This window comes from Salminus brasiliensis, chromosome 2, assembly GCF_030463535.1.
Source record: "Salminus brasiliensis chromosome 2, fSalBra1.hap2, whole genome shotgun sequence".
NCBI classification, from domain to species: domain Eukaryota; kingdom Metazoa; phylum Chordata; class Actinopteri; order Characiformes; family Bryconidae; genus Salminus; species Salminus brasiliensis.
Window position 1 is genome coordinate 59,431,769 of NC_132879.1, and position 23,372 is coordinate 59,455,140.

Here is a 23,372-nt window from a genome sequence, read left to right on the forward strand (position 1 = left end):
CAGGGTCTGTGGCAGGTTGAATTTCTTGAGCTGTCTCAAGAAGAACATTCTTTGTTGAGCTTTCTTGATGATGGAGATGGTGTTTTTCTCCCATTTCAAGTCTCTGGAGATGGTGGTGCCCAGGAACTTGAGTGACTCCACCATTGATACTGCAGTGTTGTTGATGTGGAGGGGGGGAAGGGTGGGTGGATTGCGTCGGAAGTCCACCACCATCTCTACAGTCTTTTCTGTGTTTAGCAGCAGGTGGTTGTTGCTGCACCAGGACACCAGCTGCTCAATTTCCCTTCTGTAAGCAGACTCATCACCGTTGGCTATGAGGCCCACCAGAGTGGAGTCATCTGCAAATTTCAGGATCTTTACAGCTGGATCTTTGGAGACACAGTCATTAGTGTAGAGGCTGAAGAGAAGGGGTGAAATAACACAACCCTGAGGGACTCCAGTACTGAGTGTCCGGAGGTCTAAAGTGTGCTTCCCCAGCCGCACCTGCTGTCTCCTGTCTGTCAGAAAATCCCCGATCCACCGACACATGGAGTCTGGCACTGACAGCTGGGAGAGTTTGGCCTGAAGAAGCTGCGGCACAACAGTGTTAAAGGCCGAGCTAAAGTCCACAAACAAAACCCTAGCATAGTTTCCATGGCTGTCGAGATGTTGCAGGATAAAGTGCAGGGTCAGGTTGACCACATCATCGACAGACCTGTTTGCTCGGTACGCAAACTGCAAGGGGTCCAGCAGGGGGTTTGTGATGGACTTCAGGTGGACTAGGATCAGGCATTCAAAGACCTTCATGACTACAGAGGTCAGGGCGACAGGCCTGTAGTCATTCAGAACGGTGATGGTGGATTTCTTGGGAACTGGAATGATGGTGGAGGTTTTGAAGCAGGCTGGAACAGAGCAGAGTTCCAGTGATCTGTTAAAAATGTCTGTAAACACTGGAGCTAGTTGGTCACAGCAGTGTTTTAGGGTGGATGGAGAGACTGAGTCGGGCCCGGGGGCTTTCCTCACCTTCTGTCTGCTGAAGAGCCTGTGAACATCCTGCAGGTTGATGCAGAGATGAGCAGGAGGCAGAGGTGAGAGGGCCAGTGTGGGGGTGGGGGTGGGAGTGGAGGTGAAGGGGGGTGATGGGGAGTAGACAGTCTGATTGTCTTTTGTGAGTTCAAATCTGCAGTAGAACTCATTCAGGTCGTTGGTAAGGTGTCGGTCGTTCAAAAGGAGGGGGGTCTTTCTCACCTTGTGACCAGTGAGAAGCTGAAGGCCTTTCCAGGCTGAAGATGGGTCGTTAGCAGTGATGTGTCTGTTCAGCTGCTCTAGAATATACTTAAATATATACTTATATACTTAAATGTATGCCATTTGTTCTGCATATTTTACACACAATTTACTGAATTTCACATAATTAAAATGGTACCAATCGTGTCCTAATGTTGATCTGCCTAAGATAGTTCTATTGTATTGGCACTACTTCTCTACAGGGACCAGACAAGCTGTGTGTGTGCATTTGCACATCTGTGTCAGCAATGGGGATGTCCACAAATTATTGGCCATACAGTCTATGTGATCATATTAAGTATCCACTTATCCACTAAAGAGATAATGGCATACAACCGTTAATACTCGCAAGAACATCTAGCCAATCTTATCGGTTACATTTACAGTGCTCAGGTGATCCTTCGGCTGTCCAGGTGGGGGCGCTAGTTCTACAACTGTGGTTCTTCAAAGACAGTGAAGCGGAGTAGAAGAAGATCCTGGTCCGCAGTGTTCTTCTAGAGGAACAGGAGCTGCTCTGCTGAAGGTAAACAGCTCTTCTACACTTTTACACTCTGTTTACACTCTGTTTACACTCTGTTTGTAACTCACTCTTACAGAAATGAACGGATAAATGCTTTATTTTTGAAAAGTAAGATGTGAACAATATGAAATGTGTGCTGACACAACAGTGTCCTCGCGCAGGCTGAGGTGGGCTTTGCGTTTTGAGATGTTTCGAGTTGAGTTTTTAATTTAAAGCTGCAGTTCTTGCGTTTTTAGGTAAAGCAGGAGTGCTGCTGAGTGGAGAGCAGATATATAATAATTGGTATTGGTGTGCTGGTACGACCATCCCTGAGACGTCTATTACAGCCATTCTGAAAACAGTGGTCTGGTCCTTTTTCGTGAGGGTGAGGGTTTCTGGCCACGTCACGTGTACAGCCTTTAATGCCAGGTTCAGTAAAGAGTTCAGGAACTGTCAGTCATGGCTGCAGAACAGCCCTGTGTGTTGCTGGAGGGTTTCTGCGTTTAGAAAAATAAATAAAGTGACCCGTTCCTGGGTGCTGCGAAGAGGACAGTGTGGACAGTCTGTCCTTCAAGATAAGATAGTCCTTTATTAGTCCCGCAGTGGGGAACTAAGAACGTAAGGAGAACATAAGGTAACATCATAGGCATATGTTTTAATTGCTGAGGGGAGTAAAATATGGAATATTGAATATGGTTAAAATTATTATTGTTATTATTATTATTATTATTATTTTTTTTTTTTTTTTTTTTTTTTTTTTTTGAGATGTCCGGGCAAATAAAACCCTCACTGCTGTGTGTTTTATACCTTTTGGTAACTGGTAACTTTTTAACAACTTTTTTTATAAAGTAATACATTTAATACCTTTTGCAAAAGAGAATAAAGTGTGAGGAAAGTGGTTTTTGGAACTTTTTTTTTTACGTTTTAAACAGTTTACAGTGTATGTCATTATTCTGTAACAATGGCAGGCGCATAGTGTCTTCCACGGATTAATCTGCGCGCATTTCCCACCCACTAAAATAGCAAATAGACATACTGATTGTTAATAAAATAATCTTGCATTAATTATGTACACACGATAAACACTGGATGTTTGTTAGCTGAAATAAAATAAAATTAAATAATATAAAAAATAAAACTGTATAAAGACTGAGCAGTGTCTGAACAGCAGAGCCAAACCAAGATGGCGCAAACCATACCTGCCATTGGTCCAACTGAGAGCTGCAGCAGCATCCCTGTTTCCTCACTATGTTTACATACAGTATGTGCACCAGAGAGCATTCTGTCCTCTGGTCAACATCAAGGAATGTGCTGTACGACGTGGCAATATAATTAAATTAAAATGTATTTTAAACAAATGAGTTGCTGCTAGGGATCTCCTGATCAGGTTATTGTGCAGAGCTCTTAATGCTCTGTTGAATAATACAGAAGTCTAATTACTTCATTTTTAGTGTCTGTTTCTATAATGAGACACCCTGAAATTATTTATTTAGTTTAGTAGAGACCTTTCTTAAAAATTATGTTTTGTAGTGTGTTAATATTTTCTAATTCAGTCTGACTCACCTCACTGACAAATCAGCTCCCAGTTCCTTTAAAACACAGCAGTCAACTCACTTCCTATGTAGTGGTACACACTCTGGACTGATCTCTGTTGATGTTGGTCTACTGGTTTGTAGTGGGTGAATGTGCTGTGAATAGGGTTTATATATAGTGTGTGTAATAGCATTAGTTATATCCTTCATTTGGTTTTAAATGCACTCTTCAAAAACAGTGTTTATTGAGTGCAGATTCATCTGCAAACACACCACCATTTTGCATGGAATAGTACCTTCAAAAAACACTAGTGCATTCACACAGGAGAGAAACCATAATACTGATCAGAGTGTGGAGGCAGTTTTAATCAACTGGGTCATCTATAAATACAGCCACTCGTTCACTAAGTGAGAATCTGTATCCCTGCTCACAATGTGATGAGGGAAGTTTAATAAAAAAACTTTAGGCATAAGGTCAGTCTGCTGGAGGACTGCATTTTTCACCTGAGTTCATTTGACTTTCTGGGGGCGGACTCCATTCAGCCAACTTGGTTTTTCCCATTGGAGGTGAAGCCCCTACTCGTGCTGTGGCAGTTATTTTAAACTGGAATCCTGGAAAGGCTGCATAATCATGTGGAGTCATTTATTTATTTCATTATTTGAGCATCCATGCTTTCTTATTGTTGCCGCTGTATATATGGATAAGGGCGCGGTGATTGTTTTGCTACATTTGACATTTCTTTCCTTTTTTCCTTCTCTAGAAGGGGATGACCACCTGATGAAACTTTCCTGCTCCCAGTGTTTTCTTTGCCACAAATCAAGAAATGGCATTAAGAGTTCACCACTCTGTTAGTATTGGATGAGAATGCATTTGAGAATATGGTGTCCAGAGGCTCAACTACTGCCCTTCGTACTAACACATCTCACAAAGGAACACAAAAACAAGACAAAAAGTGCCACTGCTCAGACTGTGGGAAGAGTTTTACCACACATTGTGAACTTGAGGAATACCAGCGCCTTCATACAGAAGAGAAGCCATATTACTGCTCAGAGTGTGGCAAGAGATTTGCCAGGAATAGTACCCTCAAAAAACACCAGCGTATTCACACAGGAGAAAAGCCCAATCACTGCTCAGACTGTGGGAAAAGTTTCAATCAACTGAGCGATCTCCAAAAACACCAGCGTATTCACACAGGCGAGAAACCATATAGTTGTTCTGAATGTGAACAGAGTTTTAGAGAGAGTGGTACCCTCAAAGCACACAAGCGCATTCATACGGGAGAAAAACCGTTTCACTGCTCAGACTGTGGGAGGAGTTTTAGAGAGCGTGGTACCCTCAAAAAACACCAACGTATTCACACAGGAGAGAGACCGTATGAGTGTTCAGACTGTGGGAGAAGTTTTACTGCACAGACTCACCTCCAAACTCATAAACGCATTCACACGGGAAAGAAACCGTATCACTGCTCAGAGTGTGGACAGAGTTTTAGAGAGGGTGGAACCCTCAAAGCACACCAGCGCATTCACACAGGAGAGAAACCGTATGAGTGCTCAGACTGTGGGAAGAATTTTAATAGACAGAGTGATTTCCAAATTCACAAGCGCATTCACACAGGAGAGAAACCATATCAGTGTTCAGAGTGTGGGAAGAGTTTTAGAGTACGAGGTCATCTCAAAACACACCTGAGCATTCACACAGGGACAAAACCGTACCACTGCTCAGAGTGTGGGAAGAGTTTTAATCAACTGAGTCATCTACAAAGACATCATCACCTTCACACAGGTGAGTATCCTTGTTCACAATCTGTTAATTTTTTTGTAGTTGAAGTTTTTTCAGATTATCCTCTTATTTCATGTGTAGCAGCAGATGTGGAGTGGGGCCATACAATTTAGTCTGTTATTCATTGGTTAAAGAAAAAAAAGTTTTTTTCCTTGACCTTGGTCAACAATGGAAACTGCTAATAGATTAAGTTCAGTGTAAAGTAAAAATGAACTTCTCCAATGACAGTAGCGACTTTGACGTTGCGTTGACTTCACAGTATTCAACAGAGACCCGAATGGACTCATCCAGCTATGAGGAAAAGCAAATTCTAATATTAAAAAAAAAAACCACACACACACAAAACATTTATTCTAAACTCAGTGTGGTCGGTGAAGCAAGGGACAGTACATCACATGGTACTTTTCTGCACTTTTCCCACTTGGTGAGTCGTATTAAGATGGTGTTGGGTGGTAATACAATGTTAAATACAGGACTTGTTCCAAACCTCTTTAACATTCATCACATATGTTTTATCATCCATGTTGTAACGCCAAAGGGGGGAATTCAAAAGAAGGTCTAAAACACATCACAAATTGTGGGTGTTCCCAACCATTTATCCCCAGGTCGATGCTTTATTTGGATTAGAGAATATATTTTTTTTAAACAAAAGTGGACAATCTTATAACCTCAGCCAGAGTCAACCTGCCCATGGTGCACAAGGTCAGAGACTGACTGTCTGAAGTTAAGACAATTTGTGGTTGGGATTACTGGCTGGGGAAGGTAGGGACTAACAGCCATTGGTACTATGCTTTTGTCCTTGATTCTTAATTTGGGCAAATTGAATACACCTTACTTTTTACTTCCACTTATCCAGTGCTTTGCACTGAAGACTTTAGTGGATGAGTGTTTGTATTTCATGTCTAAAAAGCCCATGCTTTTTATTGAAATGAGTCCTAGTTCATTGGGTTGTTGTCCAGACCTCTATGTAATTCCTAGCAATAAAGGGGTCTGAGAATTGGATGGAATTGTTTTATTTGGTTTTAGCCTTGTCTGTGAAACTAAATATCTGAAAATATCGGGGTATATGTGGATGGTCATTACTTTGGTACATTTGATATTACATTTAATATAACTTTTTATGTCTTTTCTCTCCCTTTCTTATACTCCAGAAGGGAATGACCTTCTGTTGCAAGTCTCCTGCTCCTAATGTCAAGTTTTCACAAAGTTTAAATCACTTCCACAAACACATCAAGAAATGGCATTAAGACAAATGCATCAGTCTGTTTGTAATAGGACAGATTGCTTTTGAGAATATGATGTCCAGAAGCTCCACTATTCAGAAAACATGTGCTGTCCATGCTGACACATCTCACCAAGGAACACAAAAAAATACATGCAAAGAGAAAATGCACCACTGTTCAGAGTGTGGGAAGAATTTCGCTACACAGAGCGGTCTTGAAGAACACCAGCGCATTCACACTGGAGACAAACCATATTGCTGCTCAGAGTGTGGGAAGAGTTTTGCAAGGAATAGTACCCTCAAAAAACACCAGCGCATTCACACTGGAGAGAAACCATATCGCTGCTCAGAGTGCGGGAAGAGTTTTAAGCAGCAGTGTGATCTCCGAAAACATCAGCGCATTCACACTGGAGAGAAACCGTATAATTGTTCTGAATGTGGACAGCGTTTCAGAGAGTGTGGTACCCTCAAAGCACACCAGCGCATTCACACAGGAGAAAAACCGTATCACTGCTCAGAGTGTGGGATGAGTTTTAGAGAGAGTGGTTCCCTTAAAAGACACCAGCGTATTCACACTGGAGAGAAGCCACATCACTGCTTAGTGTGTGGGAAGAGTTTTATTGTTCAGAGCCATCTTCAAACACACCAGCACATTCACACAGGAGAGAAGCCGTATCACTGCTCTGAGTGTGGGAAGGGTTTTACTGCGCAGAGTAGTCTCCAAAAACACCAGCGCATTCACACAGGAGAGAAACCATATCACTGCTCAGAATGTGGACAGAGTTTTAGAGAGAGTGGGACCCTCCGAGCTCACCAGCGCATTCACACAGGAGAGAAACCGTATGAGTGCTCAGACTGTGGGAGGAGTTTTAATAGACAGAGTGATTTCCAAATACACAAGCGCATTCACACAGGAGAGAAACCATATCAGTGTTCACTATGTGGAAAGAGTTTTAGAGTACGAGGTCATCTCAAAACACACATGAGCATTCACACAGGGACAAAACCGTACCACTGCTCAGAGTGTGGGAAGAGTTTTAATCAACTGAGTCATCTACAAAGACATCATCACCTTCACACAGGTGAGAGTCTGTATCCTTGCTCATAATGTGGGAGGAACTCCTTGCATTTCAGTTTAAAAACACAACTGTATGATAGGGGGATGTTAAATGAAAATATTTGTTTTTTTAAAGAAATATTTTTTTTTGTATTATTTCTGTTTATACTGAATATTCTTTGGCTCTGCAGAGGGAGAAAAGTTGAAGACCGAAGGTACCTGATCCACCTGTCAACATCCTTGGACGAAAGCCTTCTCGATAAACATATACTCCTCTTCCCTGAGTCAAATTACAGCGTTAAAATAAGATGCCATCCAAGCGGTATGATGTGAAAATCTAAATCATCTATAACTCTTTATTTCATTAGGTTGGGTTTACCTGATGACCATAGGAGGAGGGGAGATGAGCATAAAAAAACAATGATCAGAAACAAGAAGTTACTGGGTGTAGGTGAAATAAACCTTTCCTTCAGTAGCTTCTCCATATCTGTTCTACACAGTGTTCTACAAGACTGCCAAAATGTGAGATGTCACATTGAAATGTCAGTCCTGAAGATATTATACTGAGGACAGTCTTTCACACTCTTTGGCACTCTTAAAAGCCTCTTGTCCTACAATATTATAAGTGAACATTTTTGAGTCTAACTCTATTTCTTAGAATAGTTGTTCTGACTCCAGTCCTGACAGCTATGTCCCAATACACCCAATAATCAGCTAATGCCAGAAACTGTGTGAGGAAAGTAGGTTCCCAGGACTGGATTTGAAAAACACTTTCTTAGAATTAAAGAGGCTGTTTTACTTTCTGTGCTTTTAAGGCTGATATGTAATGCCATCTGTTATGCTTCCTTCAATATGCAGTACAATCTCACCCATTTGGCTGAAATATTTTGATGTTAGTGTCCCACTTGAGGTCACTGGTGATTTTGTCTTTTCAAGGATGGTGAAGGCTGGCAGGGGTGGGGCCTTTTCCTGAAGTCTGCAGACTTGTCTACAGTTTTGAGTGTGTTCAGTGACTCTAAAGGACCAGATGTTCAATCATCCATCTGTAAGCAGACTGATTGTTGTCTTTGGGAGAGGACACATCCTTTGGGTGGTGCCAGCACTGCAATTAACACTACTGCTGATTTTATTAGTCCAAAAACATGGATTATTCAAATTCACGTGGCTTGAAAAAGAATTATCTCTACAAATGCCTCTTTGTATTATTATTGTTTCATGATCATTTATTTATTTATTCATCCAATCGTCATCCATTTATATTGTATTATGTTCATTTCTTTTTCAGCATTTCAAGCAGTAGAAGTACTTGTCTGTTTTGACCACTAAGATACTACAATGTAGCATGTAATCTCAGTCTGATTTGAGTTTGTTTATCTTGTTTATCTTATCTATGTTCTTGCATTAAATGTTATTCTGTGATTGACTAATTGTTGGGAAATGGTTTCATGGATCTTTCTGTATGCTCACTTACTTTTACAGTCATGACTTACAGAATGTAGTAGTGCTGGTCTGTTGAGTTTTGACAGGCTATTATGCTGTGTGTCTCACTATTCTATTCCTCCATCAACATGCAACCTTTGACAGCTACAGGATGTTTGTGCATCAAATATATACAAAAAAGATTTCCTAAAAGAAATGCTTTTTGTGTCTCATCCACATCATCATGTCCAGCATATATACATGTACATACACATGGGAGATGACATCATTTTGGAATCACTCCTTGATAATATATCAGTACTGTTTGTACTTAACCAAATAAATATGATTGTCTCTGAATCACTAACTTGATTCCAAAGCTGTGGGATTTTGTATGACAATGCTCATCCTCCAGTGCTAGCTTTCCTAGTTATGGGTTATAATAAGAAGCCAACACCTTGTCACCTGCAGTTATGGTCAGACGTTTACATACTCAAGGTGATGTTGAGGTTTAAGTGGTTTGTTCTGGAACTGCCCTTTTGTGGGGCAAAAAGATTTACAAAACATTTAAAAGAACCAAAAAAAAAAAGTTTGACTTGAAATATAAATATTTTTCTTAGCAAGTCGCACCTGTGTGACTTTTTTGGTAGCCATCAACAAGCTCCTGGCAGAATTCTGACCAGATTTTTGACCCTAATACAGAATAATTTACAGAAGTGCTTCCCTGTCCACTCATTAGACTCCAGTCTGTTCACACTAGCTCTGGATAAATTTTAGGTTTTGTTACTGTCAAATACAAATGTCAGTATGGATACTAAGGTACAAAATATGCACAATACTTAACAGCTAGATACAGTGCATAAACTCGGTCACTCGAGACATTAAAGTATAATTTAAGTGCAAGCACAAACATTTTTAACACTACAGGATTAGTGCTGAATTAAGTGCTTTTGAATGATATGGTACCAGCAGAAAAGCTTGTCTTCCATTTTTAAAGATTGGTGGGTCAAGCCGAGCCGCCTTTGACGCTGGAAGCCAGCATCAGGGTTTGCAGAGTGACATGGCTGAAATTGGGAAAGCTGAGGACAAGTTGCGGCACTGCATTCTAGATCCGTTGCAAGGGCCTTATTGCATTTAGAGGGAAACCAGCCAAGACGGAGTAGAAGCCAAGCCTTAAGATGACCAGGGAGTGAACAAGCACCTGAGTGGCCTTCTTCGAGAGAAAGGGAAGAATACTCCAGATGTTGTAAGAGAAACCTGCATGACCAAGTCAGGTTTGTAAAATGAGTCGAGAATAATAACTGGACGTTCACAGCTACACCAAGGCAAACAATTGTACACAAAATGTTCAAGAATCTGGTCTGTGTTTGTTAATTTCTAAGCTGTTAGCTTCTTTATGATGGAGTCACTGGCACTGATGGTGGTAGATGATGTGATAGAGCTGTTTAGAAAAGAGGTATGGAGCAATCATCTAGAACATAATGGCATATCATTGAGAGTGAATAAAATCTGACTCGATCATGCAGATTTCTCCTTTTCAACATCCAGAGAATTTGCCCCTTCCTCTCTAGAGAGGCCACCCAGGTGCTTGTTCAAGACTTCAAGACTTGATTACTGCAGCTCCCTTCTGGCTGGTCTTTCTTTGCACACCTGTAAATGTCTTCGACATTTCTAAGTTCAGCCATGTTCAGCTCCTCCTCCTCTGCTGCGTTCTCTCTTCACTGGCTTTCTGTAGCTGCTGCCCTCATCAGATTCAGAACCCTGACGTTGGCTGACAAAGCCAAGACTGGACCAGCCCCTCCATACTTAATAGTAATGGTCAAAATCCGATCTGCACCAAGAGCCCTGGCAGTAGGTATGGTGCCAATTTGTCCATGTTTATTTATTCCAGAAAGTCTATGGTTTATTCTCTATTGGCAGTGCTCTCACTTTTTAGTTTTTACATATATTTTTGTTGTTAGTAGAAAATAACACTTTATTGATCCCAAAGAAAATCCATATTCTACACAATGTGTTAGTGAAATAGAGGAACTTAACACAATTAACACTTAATACAAAAGTAAAACCATTCACAAGAGTCAATTAAACAGAATATACATGTTGAAAATAACACTAATTGTGATACACAAAATACAAAAGATTTTTTTCTGAAACCCTAGCAGTGTGGGTGTTCAGACTAAAAAAGCACAAATATGATACAAATTAATAAAACAAATAAATAAAAACGGAAGGTTGGAACCTTGTAAATCTCAAGTTGATAATAGCCCTTATACACATTTCATGCATATCAATCAGCTCCCTGAAGAACTTTTTCTGTTGAGGAAAGGGTTCTCTGTGTATGTAATTGTTGTACTGAGGGATGTTTACACAAAGAAGCCATTCTTTTTAAAATCATTCTCTGAAAGCCAGCCCCAGGGTACAGGCCCAAATAAATGCCAGTCCTACTTTGTTGACATCTTCTATACTCTCCAGATTTTAATACACTGTTTTAAGGAAAACATGGACATCCAACTGTAGGAACACGGATTTGAAACCATACCGTGCTTACAAGTGCCATTTACACTCTTTATACCTTCACCCATTTGGGGTAGTATTCTTTCTCAATAATCTACTATTTTGTTGCAAAAGGACTGCTTTTGTGCATAAAATCTGGTTTACCACCACTGGAAGCTGCTTCTTGAAGTGAAGATAGATGCTTACACATTGTTGAATAGCTGTTCACACCACACCACACTCTCTTAAGAGTTTTATGACCTATTTATGCTTAGCCACCTGTAGACACATTCTTTGAGAGCATTTGTTGTAAAATCCTCTATACAAATACATTTGCATTGAACTGAATTTACTTAAAAGGCAGAAAAGGTTTTTGACAGTTCTCAACTTTCAACATGCCACAGTTTAACATTACATCATCAGTTACATAACAACATGAATTACATTAAATGAATTACACATTCACAGATTTTCTATTTTTGCATAATTTAAGTTATTTTATATTATAAAAAATATCTTGCATACTGTTTATCAAAATTTGCAAAGGGGGTGTTAAGTACTGACCTTTTCTTTGGAACTATGCAATTTTTGTTATTTTTAAACTGTTGCCTTCAAGAGAGCTGATGAAATTTAGCTATGCACTGTAATCAATATTGTAAACAGGGACGCCCAAACATTTGTATGCCACTGCATATCATGCATATCTTCAATGTCATGGGATATTAATTTGACCCACTTTAGTTATATTTCCTGATTAAGTGTTTAGTTCCCTCTTCCTGCATTTGTGTGTCTTGAAATTTGAATGCCTAAAATTCCTTCCACAGTCTGAACAGTAATACGGTTTTTCTCCTGTGTGAATGCGGCGATGTATTTGGAGATTACTCTGTTGGCTAAAACTCTGTCCACAATCTGAGCATTGATACGGTTTCTCTCCTGTGTGAATCCGTCGGTGTATTTGAAGATTACTCTGTTGATTAAAATTCTTCCCACAGTCTGAGCAGTGATAGGGTTTCCCTCCAGTGTGAATGAGCTGGTGTCTTTGGAGATTGCTCTGTTGATTAAACCTCTTCCCACACTCTGGGCAGTGATATGGTTTCTCTCCTGTATGAATTCGTTGATGTTTTTTGAGGGTACCACTCCCTCTAAAAGTCTGTCCACATTGTGAGCACTGATACGGTTTCTCTCCAGTGTGAATGCGCTGGTGCTTTTTCAGGGTACCACTCCCTCTAAAACTCTTTCCACACTCTAAGCAGTGATAAGGTTTCTCTCCAGTGTGAATGCGCTTGTGTGTTTGAAGATTACTTTGTTGATTAAAACGCTTTCCACAGTCTATACAGTGATATGGTTTCTCTCCAGTGTGCATGCGTTGATGTAGCTGGAGATGACCCTGTTGACTAAAACTCTTCCCACACTCTGAGCAGTGATATGGTTTGTTCCCTGAATGAATTCGCTGGTGTAGTTGGAGATGAGTCTGTTGACCAAAACTCTTCCCGCACACTAAGCAGTGATACGGTTTCTCTCCTGTATGAATACGCTGGTGTTTTTTGAGAGTACCACGTTCTCTATAGCTTTTCCCACACTGTAAGCAGAGGTGCTCTCTCTCTTTGCTGTTTTGTGTTTGTCCACGAGATGTGTTGAAATTGAGAGAAGAAGAGCATGATTTCTGAGTAGTACTGGAGCTTCTGGAAACCATATTCTCAAATGTAATCTGTCTTCAGCTCAATATTTGTGAGACATTCCTCCTGGTGGACAATGCTTCCTATAGAAGACCAGCAAGAATGAAAAGCAAATGTAAAAATACAGAAAACATAGTTTGGCCAGAAATCACTCTAATGGGAAAAATCTGCATCAGCATTGAGGTTTACAAGACAACATTTTACAAAGATAAAGCCTGTAAATATTTCTACTCATCTCTACAATTATATATATTTATACACACACATTTTCAGCACAAACTAAAGTTGCTTGAGACACAACTCTACATCAAACAGAGTCTGCAGTGTGCACATGACGATGCCCTACATGCATTCATCTTGTCTTATCCAAATGCCTGTTAAAGACTGATGCTGATCTTGCAGTGTGTAGCTTCTCAATCAAGGGCAGTTTATGAGTTTCCAGAGCGCACGAGACGGAAGCCAGACTTGCTGGAATTGCTGGAAAAAGAGACATCTCATTATAAACAGCACATTCGAGAGTCAAGAAAAAGAAAGAAAAAAAAAACTGCTACTGGTCGTTTGCTAGTTATGTCAGATGTCTAGTATAAACAGCTGATTTGATTTGGTCTCTAGCAAATAATATATGATTTCTACATTTTTATTAGAATTCCCTGTACACAAATAAAGATTCTAATTCTAAAAAATGTAAGACAGGGAAGTGGCAGACCCCTAAAAGCAAAATCATAAAATACCAGGGAACAAAGGCAGATCAGTAGTGGCAGAAACTCAGGGTAGTGGCTAATGACCCTAGTGAAAGTGTGGTTCCTGTCCCTGAGATCTGACGCCGCTATAGGAGTTATACGTCTTGTATCCTTAAAGTGACACTTGACTTGAGTTTCAAGAAACTTATTACGCTGTTGCGTGTTTCTGGGGCTGAGGTGTTGTCCCTGCCTAGTGTCACCAATGCCAGATCAGGAGGGTATTTTTAACATTCTAAAAGTTCTTGTAGGACTGTGATTGACTGCAGGCTGAAATGTGAAATGGGAGTACATACCGGCTGTTATGTATGTTGTCCCATGTTGCACCAAAACTAAATATACCACTGACATTTTACCAACACAACTAGAGAAACATAGTACATAGTACATACATAAATAGTAAATACTAATCTCAGCCTTTTCGACTGGCTTCTTCTGACATACTTTACTCTCTTTTACACTCTTACGTTATAAAAAAACAATTTCTTCATCAATTTCTCCACCAGTAAACTGTAAACACAATGTGTAAACAGTGTAGAAGAGCTGTTTACCTTCAGCAGAGCAGCTCCTGTTCCTCTAGAAGAACACTGCGGACCAGGATCTTCTTCTTCATTTGATTTGACTTTGGAGAACCACAGTTGTAGAACTAGCGCCCCCACCTGGACCAAAGGAGGGCCCACACTATAACCACGTAATCATAGGGGCTTTAAATCCCACCTATATTCCAGCAAACCCACCTTCTGCGCTCCTACAAGTCCACATGAGCAGCACCTCCAGTGGAAGTATCTCCAGTGGAAAAAAGTAACGTATAGCAGGCTCTTATCCAGAGCCACTGGACCTGCATCCAAAACAATACAGACAAAACACCAGGAGATACTGCCAGCATCCCTAAAAGGAAACAGTCACACTACAGCTTGAAAACGAGTGTGTTTAACAGTGATTCTGTGCCAGAAGGAAACTATATTGTACTTTTTTATTATGTTCTAATAAACCAAAAATGCAAACATACAATATTACATTTTATACACCTTTCTACAGGAGTAATACAATGACTGAATCACAAGTTATATAAGGATCATAGCAGGAGTCATAATATTTCTTGTATTGTTAGCCAGCATTGGTTCTGTAAAAAGGTTCTTTTCAACATTTTACCTAAATAAGGCTTATCTGTCCTCTAGATCAGTGGTTCCCAACCTGCCATGTTTTAGTGCTTCAATAAAACTTATACAACTAAATAAAAAATTAAATAAATAAAAAACACACACACAAGATACAAAATCTTCAGATCTAGTTAGTAGCTATGAGTAGATACCAATTAAAGCCTGAACATGTTGAAGTAGTGAACAGTGATAAACAGTGAAGAAGGTACCACATTCTGACTGTGAAATGGTCATGTTTATCCACTGTGATTACCATGTCTCTGTCCTTTTATTTACAACTTAGTAAAAAAAACATCTGACAGACATTCGTCATGCTTAGAAATGCAGCTAGTGGAACATCACCTAAAATCACAGACTAAGAACTAATATTAGGCTCCTCAGCTCACTCTGAGCAAAGGCTGCTTTGACATATTTTTTCGTAAAGGTAAAGATGCAGGTATTTGTCACTGTACACCGTACAGCGAAATGGGTCCTCCGCATTTAACCCATCTGTGGTAGTGAACACACACTCACACACACTAGTAAACTAAGGGCAGTGAGTACACACACATACCTAGAGCGGTGGGCAGCCAACTCCAGCGCCCGGGGAGCAGAGAGGGTAAAGGGCCTTGCTCAAGGGCCCAACAGTGGCAGCTTGCCAAGCCCGGGAAACAAACCCACAACCCTGTTATCATCTTGTTCAGTGTAACTGTCCTTTTATTTACTACTTTGCTCTTGGTGAAAACACTAGCATTTGAAAAATGATAAATCTTTATTACAATACACAGTAGCGAGATACATGGATGTACCTTAGACTTAGCAGAGCTTGACTGAACTACCAGTAGTAGAAGAAAACAACATATATACATTTGTAAATACATCCTTCATCCTAAAGCTCCCCCTGTGACAACTATGTTCTATGATAAACTACGATGATAGAAATCAAACCAAATGGTTTCTCGATATCGTAGGGAGACTCCATTGTTTGGACCTTTTATTATGATAATGATGCTACTGAGTGCAGGTACGCCAGTCACATTTGGGTCCATGTCCCTGCTCTAGAACAGCATTTTCTGTACCATCAAACTCAAACAAACACTTATCATATGATGGTCAGGGGCAAAACGGGTTGACCAGCTTGGGCTGACCAGCTTTTTTGTCTTTTGTTTTGTACAAGCTCTGCTTGAAGGAACCACATCTGGCTGCCACTGTAGCAAGTAAGCAAAATCACATTTTAATTCCTGACAGAAACACTTCAGAACTAAACATGAGAAAATGTCTAAATATGAAAAATGTAGGCTTTTGGCTGCTTTTTAAATAGCTCCTGGTACAGTAGAGAATTCTGGTCATATTGATTGAATGTAAACTGATCCAGTGATGCTGTTTTACTTGCAATGAGCAGAGGTTGCTGGTGCACTGCAAGTAAAAATGTGCTTAGAGTTGCATTCTCACAAGCTGTCACCAGACATGTATCTCAAATCAATTACATCCATAGCATACTGCTTTTAGTGCAAGTATTATGTTCACATTGGGGAGTGAAATGGGATGTGGTAAACTTGGAACACCTGCATCACATAAGCTATTACACTGCCAGTAAAGGAAATTTGGGAACACTCACATGGGTTAAATTTGGAAGAATCTGATACATGTGTTTTTGTCATTTGTGATAATTTTAATGTTCTCAGGGTTTTGGTGGTGACAGTTGAGGACCACTGCTCTCTAGCTTTGCATTCCTTGCTTTATTTGTTGACTGCAAAGACATACTATTTTTTTTGCACCGCTATCCCAGTACACCCAACTCACCTGATGCAATGTCAGTGGTGCCATCATGCTAAAGGAGTGCTTTTATGCTCACAAAATTGGGTTCACCATTTTCTCCAACTCTCCAATTCTTTAGTCACAGAGAACAGAATTCTTGTTATCACGATCTTAAGAATAACCACTTTTAGCAAAATAGGATAATAAAAACTTTTTTTTAAAGAGAGACTAGCACAATTAATTCTCTAAGGGACCTGCTAATTCTTAACTCGCCACATCATGGGGAAAAAAAAACCCTGAATCAGAGCCAAAACATTTTAACATATTACATAATTCAGATAATACACTGAAAAACATTCACACAATTTCTTTATATACTTTACATTTATATTGACAACAGTACATTATAGAAAATGATTCACCATGCAATAATCCATTGTCCTTATACTGTGTAATTAAGTTTATCTTATTTTTAATGCACTCGTTTCCTAAAATTTGAATTTCTGAAGTTCCTTCCACATTCTGAGTAGTGAGACGCAGTTTCTCTCCTGTGTAAATGCGCTGGTGCTTTTGAAGATCACTCTGTACTCTGAAACTCTTTCCACAGTTAGAGCAGTGATAAAGTTTCAGTGTGAATGCGCTGATGTGTTTTGAGGGTACCACTCTCTCTAAAACAGTCCACAATCTGAGCAGTGATAGGGTTTTTCTCCTGTGTGAATCTGCTGATGTTTTTGAAGATGACTCTGTAATCTAAAACTCATCCCACACTCTGAGCAGTAATACGGTTTCTCTCCAGTGTGAATGAGCTGGTGGGTTCGGAGGTGATTCTGCTGATTAAAACTCTTCCCACACTCTGGGCACTGATATGGTTTCTCTTCTGTGTGAATGCGCTGATGTTTCCGAAGATCACTCTGTACTCTGAAACTCTTTCCACACTCTGAGCACTGATATGGTTTCTCTCCAGTGAGAATGCGCTGGTGTGTTTTGAGGGTCCCACTCTCCCTAGAAATCATCCCACAGTCTGAGCAGTGATACGGTTTCTCTCCCGTATGAATTCGTTGGTGTTTCTGAAGGGTGCCACTTGTTCGAAAACTCATCCCACACTCCTGAGTGAATTTGCTGGTGTTTTTTTGAGGGTACCACCATCTCTAAAGCTCTTAGCGTGATCAGCAGGTGAGTCTGCTGATTAAAACTCTTCCCACACTCTGGGCACTGATATGGTTTCTCTCCAGTGTGAATGCGCTGGTGTCTTTGAAGATTACTCAGTTCTGTGAAACTCTTCCCACAGTCTGAGCAACAGTGAGTTTTCTCTTTACTTCCATTTTGTTTGTGTGTTTGACTGTAAGATATATCAGTGTGGGAAAGAGTGGACTGTGTTTTCTGAGTGCTGGTGCTACTAGATGACACACTCTCACTTTTAATCTCTCCTGATTCCAACATCATGAGATATCCTTCTTTGTGGTATTCCTTAGTGTTAGTGGAAATCAATTCTGACGGCCCAGCAAAGTTTTTTTGGAACAGGTCAGGATGTCATTTCATTCTGGAGAAGGGACAAAACACAATTCAGTCAGGCTTCAGTAATGCTGGTTGTGTTACAAATCACATTGATGTGATTTGAACAACAACAGTATGTCTGTTTGATCTTCATATATTATTTTTAATAGCTTTTTTGTTTTATTTGAATGGGCAGTTGTCAAAGCAATGCACTGCTAGATGTACTGTATAGATGTATGTGACAAAAACGTTTATAAAATGTAAAAATGGTGATAGATGTTTTTCATTGTCTAGCTGCGACATGTAATTTCATTACATAATGTTTAGTTCTTTAGCAGATCTTTTACTTTCCATTTTGGCACATCTACTGCACGTCAAGGTTTAAACACATCTCATGTTCATTGGATTTCAATGAGGTGTTTAAAGTACTCAACAGTGGAAAGCAGCATTGATTACATTTTAAGTTGTATTGTATTCAGCATCTCATTAAAAAAATCCAAGCAGTGTGAAAACAATGTAATAGGGGTTTAGCTTTTCATTTTGCATGCATATTATTATGGGGAAGCAATGCATGGTGTGTACTGTATTTCACATTTTCCACTGTAGTGATTGCTTTTTAATTGGGCATGTTACTTAAATCTGTTACTTACTTGAATCTACCTGAATAGACGTGACCATGCCCACTTCTGATGTTCTGCAACTCAACCAAAAACCATCACTCAAGAACTATCACTAGCCATATCAACATCAGTCTGGACGTAGCTAGTGTGTTGTAAACACAGTGCGAATAATGTGTAAAAGATTTTTACCTTCAGCAGAGAACCTGTTCCTCTATAAAAACGCTGCAGACCGGCATCTTCTTCTCCGCTTTATTGATGTTGGACAACCACAGATCTAGCGTCCCCAACTGGACTGCATGGGGACTGATCCTGATCATCTATTAGTGTTGCAATTTGGTACTTGCTATTGTTTGATATTACCAGTAAGATATTAATCTTAATAAAATAAAAATCTGTTAAAATAACATTTATTTAAATTTAGTTTCTTTATCTTGTTAAATAGTGTTTCCCAAATCTGGTCCTGGACTACCAACCGCCAAAGATGGTGTTGTTCCAGTCCTGATCCATTTAGGCAGTTCTTTAAAACAAAACAAAAGAAAAAACAACACAGCGTTCAGTCTTTCAGTAGGTCACGCCGGATGAGTGGACGGTCATTTACTGGGAGAAGGTAAAGAGACAGAGTTAGTTCTGAGAGGATTTTATAGAAATCAGAGAATGTTGAGCAGTATCAGAGTGTGTCTGACGACTCTGACGAGGTCTGACTATAACAGCCTAATTAAAAGGAGAGAGCCAGAAGGTAACACAGACATGGGAGCTCCCTGAAACGCTAGGGTCCATCTGCTCCACCGGCCACAAACCTGAGTGATCGCGTGTAAGCAGCGAGACGACAGCTCCAGCATCTCAGTGTACTACAATTACCTGTGTCCTGAACCTGCAACCTTTATCTAAGAAACATTAATTACCAAAAGCTGAACTAAACAGATGAGTTTCAGCCTAGATTAAAAAATTGAGGCTGTCTCGGAGTCCTGAACATTATCTGGAAGGTTATTCCAGAGTTGAGGGCCTTTATAAGAAAAGGCTCCTCCCCCTGCTGAGGTTTTCTGAATTTTGGGAACTACTAAGAAACCAGCACCCTGAGATATAAGTAATCTTGATGGTTCATAATATGTAATAAGATCCTGCAGGTACTCAGGAGCGAGGCCATGTAAGGCTTTATATGTTAATAGAAGAATTTTACAACCAGTGCGGAATTGAACTGGGAACCCTGGCTGCAGCATTTTGAACCAGCTGAAGTTTACGGAGGTTCCTGCTGGAACAACCTGACAAAAGTGCATTACAATAATCTATCTTTAAGGTAAAAAAATGTGTACTAATTTTTCTGCATCCTGTTAAGATAAGGAGTTTCTTAGTTTGGCAATGTTTCTAAGAAAGCCTGTCCTAGTAATATAAGCTATATGTTGCTCAATTGATAGATCTGAATCGAATATTACACTATTTTTAGCTGCTGAACCAGGAATAATGAGAACTTCAGCCAAATCTAACATTAAGTCTGATAGTTTATTTGTTTCGGCTTTTGGACCTTCCTATTTACAGGATGTTAATGAAACAAAGCATACGGCAAAAGCTACACAGAAAGACAACAAGGTAAATGTTCTGGAGTGTCTGAGTCAAAGCCCATGCAATCACCTATTTCACATTATATACATACACCCTTTTTTAATGAACTTCTTCCTGGTCACGGGCTAACACCATTATTGGACTTTGATTTTGAATTTGGATTTTGAATGACCTGTTTATGCTTAAGCAGCTGTAACTCTTCTGCACACTTTCTGCAACACAATGTGGGGAGAAAAAATCAAGTGTTTTAATATCCATCCATCCATCTTTTTGTCCACTTCTGCCTATTAAGGGAATACCCCCTGGACAAGGCCCCAGTCCATTGCAAGGTACAAGTTGTAATATGTTTACATATTATGGCATTTTTTTTCAGAAGGGTTTAGATTACATTAGCCAATAGTACAACGTGGGAATTTTGCAAAATTAACCTATTTCCTTCTTAATACATTTGTGTTTCTTAAAATTTGAATGTCTGAAGTTCTTTCCACAATCTGAGCAGTAATAAGGTTTCTCTCCAGTGTGAATGCGCCGGTGTATGTGAAGATTACTCAGTTGATTAAAACTTTGTCCACAATCTGAGCAGTGATACGGCTTCTCTCCAGTGTGAATGCGTTGGTGTGTTCGGAGGTGAGTCTGCTGATTAAAACTCTTCCCACAGTCTGAGCAGTGAAATGGTTTCTCTCCTGTGTGAATGCGCTGGTGTTTTTGGAGCTTACCCAGTGTAGTAAAGCTCTTCACACAGTCCAAGCAGTGATATGGTTTTTCTCCTGTGTGAATGCGCTGGTGTCTTCGAAGATTACTCTGTTGATGAAAGCTCTGTCCACATTCTGAGCACTGATACGGTTTCTCTCCAGTGTGAATGCGCCGGTGTATGTGGAGATTTGTATGTTGGTTAAAACTCTTCCCACAATCTGAGCATTGATACGGTTTTTCTCCCGTGTGAATACGCTTGTGTCTTTGGAGATGACTCAGTACTGTAAATCTCTTCCCACAGTCCGAGCAGCAATGAGTTCTGTCTTTACCCGTACTTTCTGGTGTTTGTCTGTGAGATATATCAGTGTGGAGAAGAACAGAAGTTTTCTGAGCACTAGAGCTACTAGATATCATACTCTCACTTTTAATCTCTCCTGATTTCAACATTCTGAGAGATCCTTGCCAGTGGCGTTTGTTGAAGAAAAACAGTCCTTTGAAGAAGGCAGCTACTTGCAACAGAAGGTCAGGATGTCATTCATGATGCTAGCACTAGAAAATAAAAAAAAAGAAGTTATGCAACCATAGGTTTTGCTTAACACTGTACCAGTGGTAAAGCATTGAACTCTAGGGATGTTTTGCTGCTTATGGAAATGGTACACTGTACAATGTGGATGGATTACTGGATTACAACAGAATCAGCATACACTCCAAAAAAGGATAAATGTTAACTACTAAAATGGATCGGGAAAAAAACACCTTAGTCCTTACTGATAGACCTTAGTAAAAGTGTTTCATACATGTATACATCTATGATATACATGTGTTTCTTACTCGTGAATAAATATGCCTGTAGTCTCTTCCCAGCTGACGCTCTATCTCAGTTCAGTCTGGAGCAGGTTGCTTCTTTTAGCACAGTATATATTCACATTTGTTATATGTTACTTCTTACTTTCAAGAGAGCTGTTCTACAACACAACTTTACCCATTTCTGTTTGTAAACACAGTGTAAACAGAGTGTAAACAGAGTGTAAAAGTGTAGAAGAGCTGTTTACCTTCAGCAGAGCAGCTCCTGTTCCTCTAGAAGAACACTGCGGACCAGGATCTTCTTCTACTCCGCTTCACTGTCTTTGAAGAACCACAGTTGTAGAACTAGCGCCCCCACCTGGACAGCCGAAGGACTCATTGTTGCTCTCAAACCATGTGATAGTCCTGCCTTCTGTGTCCTCGTATTGTAATTGAATTATCAACCTTGTTAAATAACTGAGATAATGCTGAAAAGTACAGCCAGACTAAAGTATCCAGTTTGTCGACAAATAGGTTTCAAGTAAAAACAACTTTTACTAATCTGACCCTTTTAGGTGAAGAACCCAGCTTCCTTCATTGTGATTTGTTTGTATAAAACAAAAGAAACTATAAGATATTGGTCCTCTTATAACAGCGAATTGTGCTGAAAAAAAATAGATAATATTATAACTACATACACGTGTGAGTATGCTATATAAATATTGTAAATAAATGCACTTATTGACTACTTCTTACAGAAAAATAAGTTCTGTCTGTATTTACAAGTTCAGATTGCCCAGAAAGAAATGCCTGTAACTACAGTAAGTCTATATCAACTGTGTATAACTTCAAAAATTTTAGAGAATTGTGTTTAGATTTACTATGTGGGGCAGTGGTGGCTCAGCAGTTGGAGCTCTCGGCTATTGATGACCAGATTGTGGGTTTGATACCCAAGCTTGGCAAGCTGACCACTGTTGTGCCCTTCAGCAAGGCCCTTCACCCTCTCTGCTCCCTGGGTGCCAAAGCAATGGCTGCCCACTGTTCCAGGCACATGTGCTTACAGTCACTGTGTGAGTTTCACTGGTGTATTCACTGCATGGATAAGTTAAAGGCAAAAGCCAAAGCCCATCTGTGTCTGATACAAATGGTGAATATGGTCTTGTATTGTTTAAGCTTGTGGGGCTGTTTTAACTTGCAGTCAGAAGAGGTCACTGTTACACTGTAAGAAAACAGATTGGTAGAGATGCACAGTGGTTATATTTAGAAAGATTTGAAAGATTGTATGCAGGTTTTGTTAGAACCAGTTAAATGAAACAGGTTCAAAAAAACAAATATGAATTTTTGAAGTACTGACCTCACAACTGGCTCTCTAATAATTTGTATGTCCTGTTTATGCTTAACCATCAGTAACTCTCTCTAATGCACCACACAATTTGTTTTCCAAAACAATTTACATTACATTTTACTACGTATTTTGAATGTCTGAAGTTCTTCTCACAGACAAAGCAATAATACGGTTTTTCTTCAGTCTGAATACGCTGGGGAATTTTAAGATTAGTCAGTTTAATAACTCTTCTCACAGTCTGAGCACTGACAAGGTTTCGCTCCTGTGTAAATACGGAGGTGTTCTTTGAGATGACTCTGTTG

At 39.8% G+C, this 23,372-nt stretch overlaps 2 protein-coding genes across 5 annotated transcripts; one reads left to right on the forward strand and one right to left on the reverse strand.

The window, feature by feature from the left end:
- The first annotated feature begins 1,723 nt into the window (after nucleotides 1-1,723).
- On the forward strand, nucleotides 1,724-9,142 carry LOC140549570 (uncharacterized). Of its 3 annotated transcripts, XM_072673319.1 has the most exons (6): nucleotides 1,724-1,789; nucleotides 4,059-5,092; nucleotides 6,326-6,337; nucleotides 6,482-7,381; nucleotides 7,548-7,678; nucleotides 8,293-9,142. In XM_072673319.1, the coding sequence occupies exons 2-5, from the start codon at nucleotides 4,177-4,179 to the stop codon at nucleotides 7,577-7,579; spliced, it is 1,860 nt and encodes a 619-aa protein (XP_072529420.1). In that variant the 5' UTR covers nucleotides 1,724-1,789; nucleotides 4,059-4,176; the 3' UTR covers nucleotides 7,580-7,678; nucleotides 8,293-9,142. The 3 variants fall into 3 exon arrangements, with proteins under 3 accessions (XP_072529420.1, XP_072529419.1, XP_072529417.1); XM_072673318.1 differs by lacking the exons at nucleotides 6,482-7,381; nucleotides 7,548-7,678; nucleotides 8,293-9,142 and having other exon boundaries at nucleotides 4,059-5,080; nucleotides 6,229-6,361; XM_072673316.1 differs by lacking the exons at nucleotides 6,326-6,337; nucleotides 6,482-7,381; nucleotides 7,548-7,678; nucleotides 8,293-9,142 and adding an exon at nucleotides 5,337-6,319 and having other exon boundaries at nucleotides 4,059-5,080.
- Nucleotides 9,143-11,600: 2,458 nt separating this feature from the next.
- LOC140549571 (uncharacterized) lies at nucleotides 11,601-22,054 on the reverse strand. Of its 2 annotated transcripts, XM_072673321.1 has the most exons (5): nucleotides 21,995-22,054; nucleotides 20,678-21,491; nucleotides 17,719-17,888; nucleotides 17,264-17,684; nucleotides 11,601-12,849 (listed from the first exon to the last, which is right to left on the reverse strand). In XM_072673321.1, the coding sequence occupies exons 2-5, from the start codon at nucleotides 21,387-21,389 to the stop codon at nucleotides 12,023-12,025; spliced, it is 2,130 nt and encodes a 709-aa protein (XP_072529422.1). In that variant the 5' UTR covers nucleotides 21,390-21,491; nucleotides 21,995-22,054; the 3' UTR covers nucleotides 11,601-12,022. The 2 variants fall into 2 exon arrangements, with proteins under 2 accessions (XP_072529422.1, XP_072529421.1); XM_072673320.1 differs by lacking the exons at nucleotides 17,264-17,684; nucleotides 17,719-17,888; nucleotides 20,678-21,491; nucleotides 21,995-22,054 and adding exons at nucleotides 13,291-13,421; nucleotides 14,233-14,296 and having other exon boundaries at nucleotides 11,601-13,027.
- Nucleotides 22,055-23,372: the final 1,318 nt, after the last annotated feature.